This window comes from Myotis lucifugus, unplaced genomic scaffold (genome assembly GCF_000147115.1).
Source record: "Myotis lucifugus unplaced genomic scaffold, Myoluc2.0 scaffold_27, whole genome shotgun sequence".
Classification (NCBI taxonomy): Eukaryota; Metazoa; Chordata; class Mammalia; order Chiroptera; family Vespertilionidae; genus Myotis; species Myotis lucifugus.
This window is the reverse complement of record NW_005871075.1, coordinates 2,685,838-2,691,251: the sequence shown is the minus strand read 5'-3', so window position 1 is coordinate 2,691,251 and position 5,414 is coordinate 2,685,838. Positions and strand designations below refer to the sequence as shown.

General features: G+C 52.4%; 1 protein-coding gene across 1 annotated transcript; it reads right to left on the bottom strand.

Annotated features, from left to right (window-relative positions):
• Window positions 1-6: 6 nt before the first annotated feature.
• On the bottom strand, window positions 7-1,208 carry LOC106696727 (proline-rich proteoglycan 2-like). Its single transcript, XM_014453677.2, has 2 exons — window positions 688-1,208; window positions 7-167 (listed from the first exon to the last, which is right to left on the bottom strand). Exons 1-2 carry the CDS (start codon window positions 1,113-1,115, stop codon window positions 131-133), a joined length of 465 nt encoding a protein of 154 aa, XP_014309163.1. The 5' UTR covers window positions 1,116-1,208; the 3' UTR covers window positions 7-130.
• Between the last annotated feature and the right edge of the window lie 4,206 nt (window positions 1,209-5,414).

The following is a 5,414-nucleotide window of genomic DNA, read 5'->3' as shown; positions in this document are numbered from 1 at the left end:
CCGGTCGGGTCGGCCGTGGGAACTCCCTTATAACTTAGGTGGGTCAGTTTCTCCCCCCTGGTTGCCCCATCACGCTGCGGACACACGTTCACGCCGCCGAGAAGGGGAGAAAGCGAAACCACCACTGGGGTCATTGGCACAGGTCCCCGGGCAGGGGCTGGGACCACCTGTTGGGAGAGGAAGGCAAGGAAGCCGTGTAGGAGCCCCTCCGGGTAGAGGGCGGTTGGCTAAGGGGCGGGAGGAAGGTTCGGATCGCGCACCGGGAGCCATTCTACGGCGGCAGCGAGCCTCCCCTCATTCCTCCACCTGTCGGGCCGCGGCTTCAGGAAGCCAGGCAACTCCAGCTCTACCCCCGCCCCCAGCCGGTCACCTCGCTCGGGCAAAAGTCCACCGTCTCAGCCGCTCCTACCGCTTCCGCCAGCGCCCGACCTGCCAAGGCCAGGCAGGAGGGGCGAGGAAGAGAAACTTTACTCCAGTCGCCCCTTTCACAAGCCGCGGGCACCCGGGGCTCTAATAACCCAGAGACGACCCTCACTCCCGCGCCTCCTTCCCCCGGGGAAGCAGCGAGGATGGGGTAGCGGGGTCGGGGCAGGTGAGCCACACGCCCCGGCTCACCGGTGACGCTCTCTCCCCCTTTCCGTCCCCCCCGCGCGTGCCCTCTCGCTCGGGTTACCTGCGCAAACTCACCCGCCGAGAGGTGGAGTCCGTGGGGATCGGGGTGGGGGCCGCCGCACCCGGAGACTTCTAGGGCGAGTTTGCAGGTGTGGGCTCCCCGGTCCCTCCTCTCCGGGCGCGGGCGGCGGCGAAGCTGGGCAGCGGGCAGCGACGCATGTCTCGCCCCCTCGGCTACTTGGCGCCTCGGGACTGGAAGGCGGGGGGCGATGCCCGTCCGCCCCGCACCTCTGGCCTCCTGCGGGGGTGGCCGTTCCCCCTCCGCCGGCTCTCGGGGGAGGTGTGGCGCGAGAAGGAGGAGAAAGAAGCCGCTCGGCTCCCCCGCCCGGCGGTGGCGGCTCCCGCTCGGGCCCGGCGAGCAACAAGCGCCGGAGCGGGAGGGACGGGATTGTAGATCCGGCTCCGGCTCCGGGCTCCCCGGGCGGGAGCGCAGCCCCTGGCATTTAAAGAGACAGGCGCTCGCTCCCGGAACCCGGGCTTTCCCACCCGGTGCAGAGCCTCCGGGATCCCCCGCCCCGTCCGGCCCACGGAGGCCGCGGGCTCCGCCCCAGGCCACGCCCCGCGCCGGGGGCCGGTTTAAGTCCCGCTGGTAACTCCCCGACGCGCCGTGTGTGGCGGGGGGCCCGAGCGCAGGTGCTTCGCCGGCCGCTGGCCAGCCCCGCTTTGCCCGCCCAGAGCCGGGGCCCGCGGTGGGCTCCTCGCTGCCGGCTCAGTTCGCATTCTTTCCGAGCTGCAGGCTTTGAAAAACAGTGAAAGGCGAACGCCCCCCTGCCCAGTGCAGAGACGAGAGAAAGAACAAGAGTTTGCTGTTTGGTTTTCTTTCCCCGTGGCCTTTTTGCCAGAACCCCCTGGAGCGGGAAAACCCGGGCATTAGGAAGCAAAACGGGTATTTTCTTCCCTAGGACGTATTTCTGCCAATGTTCACAGCAACGATTTTTTTTTTTTAGTGGAACAGCTCAAGAAGCGTGCCAGTTTAGAGGTATTTCCAGAATGAGTGCTGTGAAACTTTCAGGTAGGAAAACATTTCATAGAAAGGAATCAGGGTAAAACGAAAGGGAGACTTAATTCCTGGCTTACCTCCAAGACCAGCGCTGTGTTTATTAGATGTCCCTCGGAGTAAGCAAAAAGTTCATTCCACAGCCTCCACTGTTTCCAGCTACAGTTGGTCTGGTAGTGAGAGAGAGTATTCAGCTCTTGCTTTGGTGAGGGGAGAAAGGATGTAGGAATTGCCTAATTGTCCTTAAATTAAGAACAAATTAGCAGAGGCCCCGGTGGATGTATTTCCTTCCTGCTGATTTACAGAAGGAAGTGACGGAGAGATTTGCAGAATGTGAGGAGTATTGCCTATTCCCTCTGCAGCAAGAGGACACTTCCTCCCTCCCCCTCTCCTGCCTGTCTGTGTTTTGTACCCAAGATGCAGGCCACTAAAATGTTCTTTCTTGGTTAATGGAAAAAAAATAATGGATCTGAGTGGGGGTGGAGGGTCCCCCATAGACAAGCTTAGGTATTCACTGGACCACCCTAACTAATTGGTGGTGTAATTAAGAATGCAACTCAAGATCTCCTCTACCCAGTTTTCCATCACTGTTCCTTTTGACAAAGTTTTTCCAGGTAACACCATTATTTATTCAGTGCGTATACCAACCAGTGGAAACAGCAATATACTAACACTGCTGTGATCCTTTTCAGTTTGGGGGGAAGGGGGGAATCAATCTACTTGTGTACTGTTGAGCCCGAATAATCAATATTAGCAGGGCTAGAATGGAAGTGAGTCCTTTAGCAAGTCTAAGATCACAGCATAAAATAGACCCAAGGAAAACTTCTGGCCCTACCTGGTGTGGCTCAGTGGATAGAGCGTTGGCCTGGAGACTGGAGGGTCCCCGATTCGATTCTGGTCTAGGGTACATGCCCGGGTTGTATGCTTGATCCCTAGTGGGAGGCGTGCAGGAGGCAGCTGATCAATGATTCTCTCTCATCAGTGATGTTTCTATCTCTCCCTCTTCCTTCTTCTCTGAAATCAATAAAAATATATTTTAAAAAACAAACAAAAAAAAGCAAGAGTCCTAAAAATAAGCAGAAATGCTCAGTAAAATTACAAATTTAAAAAAAAAAAAGAAAGGAAAAAGAAACTTTTGTGCAGGTTAAATTTATGTAAGATCTGACAAGCCTTAGGCAAGTGTGATAGATGAGACCCCCCCCCACCACCACCTGTTGATTACAGTGCTCTGGGAGCTGCTGTTACCTGAATGGTATTGGTCACAATCATGTGAGCTCATGTAGGGAGGAGTGAGACTTAGGAAGGCAATGGCCAGTCACCCCATGTCTGTTAGACTGGGAAGCCTTTGCTGCTGTCAGCTGTGTTAGGCCACTGGGTAGGTTGACTGGTGATGAGAGAATCCCCTAGGACACAGGAATATGACAGTTTGTAGCCAGCACTCTGGGGTAAGGATCTAATAAGGAAAAACACTGTGAAAAATAATATAAACAAAACCACTTCAAAATAGAGTCAGTCGGAGCTGTCATCCCAGAGGAACCGCCTTGCTGTCTTATCCCTCAAATCTGTGAAAGTTAAAACTGGGTAAAATAACCTTGGACTTGGCCTAAAGCAGCACTGCATTCCAAACAACTGTTGTTGCTTTTTCTTTATGACTTAGTTAAAATATTTTATTTTTATGTTTTCCTTTTTAAACTTTATTGAAATACAATTCACCTACATTAAATTGTATCCAATTAATTTTAGTATATTCACAAAATTGTGCAAACATCACAGTAGAATTTTAGAATATTTTCATTATCCCCCAAAGAAACCCCATACCCAATTAGCAGTCACTCTTCATTTTTCCCACCTGCCTCTAGACACCCCCTAATCTACTTTCTGTCTCCATAGCTTTGACTATTCTAGACACTTCATAGAAATGGAATCATACAATATGCGGTCTTTTGTGACTGGCTTCTCTGAAGTAACAGGTTTTCAAAGTTCATCTGTGTTATAGCAAATGACTATAGGGCTGAAGGCTAAAGACATTCTTTAGAACAGGGGTCCTCAAACTACGGCCCGCGGGCCACATGCAAATACAAATATTGTATTTGTTCCCATTTTGTTTTTTCACTTCAAAATAAGATATGTGCAGTGTGCATAGGAATTTGTTCATAGTTTCTTTTACACTATAGTCCGGCCCTCCAACGGTCTGAGGGACAGTGAACTGGCCCCCTGTTTAAAAAGTTTGAGGACCCCTGCTTTAGAATTTATCTGCCCCTGGAATAATTCCTTCCTTGTATTCATGAAATTGCAGCTCAGGGGTGGCGAAGCTTGGGGATTTTAAGGTGGCATTCAGGCTGCACTGTGGAGAATGAATGAGAGGAGGCAATTCCCATAGAGAAGGGGAGGAAAGGTCACACAGATGGAGCCTAGCAAGCAAAGGACAAAGCCCTGAAGGCACTTCTCCCAAGAGCAGCCTCCCTCGAAAGGAGTGTTAGTTGGATTTGAGTTCTCAGCCATGCTGTAGCTTTCTCCCCCACCAGTGACCCAGCGTCACGCCCCACACACCTCCTCGGAGAAGGCACCCAGTAAAACAAGTTGTGTTAAATGGCAGTTAGTGACTTTCACCGTATTTCTGTCCAGGGCAGTGGGGAGTGATCCAGAATTGAAGTTTCTACCCTAGAGGCATGGGAGTGGACCCTGCAGATGTGCTAGATGTGTAGCTTTAAGAATGTCCACACCCTACCCGGTTTGGCTCAGTGGATAGAGCATCGGCCTGGAGACTGAAGGGTCCTGGGTTCAATTCCGGTCAAGGGCACATGCTCAGGTTGTGGGCTCCATCCCCAGTAGGGGGTGTGCAGGAGGCAGCAGATCAATGATTCTCATCATTAATGTTTCTATCTCTCTCCCTCTCCCTTTCTCTCTGAAATCAATAAAAATATATTTTTAAAAAAGAATGTACACAATAGGAGCAACAAGGGCAGAACTGTGTGATTATGCAATCTAGAACTCTACCTACCTGTGCGCCACTCCCCCCCGCCCCCCCCAAGCTGTGCCCCAGGTTCATGGCAGCAGCAGATAGCTGAGTGAGTTTGCTGGGAAATCGGTTTCTCTACACCTCCCTATGCCAGGAGACTCCCAGACTTTACCCACTGCTGGGGTTTTGTGCAGACTTTAGGAGGTGAGAGGTAGCAGAATGGAAAGTGATGGCCCAGGTTGGAGTCCTGTTTGCCAGGCGCCTGACCTTGGAGCTGTCTCTTCTCTGCTCCGGCCTCCTTCCCCATCTCTAAATTGGGGCTGAAGCTACTTCTTGGCTCACTGTGAATTCTCAAATGAGACGGTGTATGTGGAAGCACCTGGCAAATCCTAAAGGCAGTGTAGATGCCTCGAATTATTCACATACTGTGTAAGAGCCAGATGGTAGTTTTAATATGGGAGCAAAACCTTGTGATGGGGGCAGCCTCTTACTAAATCCTACCAACCCTGGTTTTCACGTTCTCAGATAAGAATACAAAAGCGCAGAGATATGAATCTTGCTGGATTCAAATCGCCTGACTCCAGGGCTGCTATCCCCCCCATCCCCCCCACTCCCGCCCCGGGTCACGCTGCCCCAGGGCCCCGGCCTGTGGGTTCATCCAGACACCAGCCAGTCTGCGGACTAGCGGCCAGGTGTGACTTCTGGATGCATAGTGATCAGCTTGTCCTGGTTTGCTTGGGACTATCCTAGTTTTAGCACTAAAAGCCCCATATCCTAGGCCCGTGG

Bases quoted from the DNA above. Each gene is read 5' to 3' on its own strand.
- LOC106696727 (XM_014453677.2), bottom strand. From the start codon at position 1,115: ATGCCAGGGGCTGCGCTCCCGCCCGGGGAGCCCGGAGCCGGAGCCGGA. The intron at 168-687 runs GTGAGTTTGCGC...CTCTCCCAACAG, and splicing joins CGGACTCCACCTCTCGGCGG to GTGGTCCCAGCCCCTGCCCG.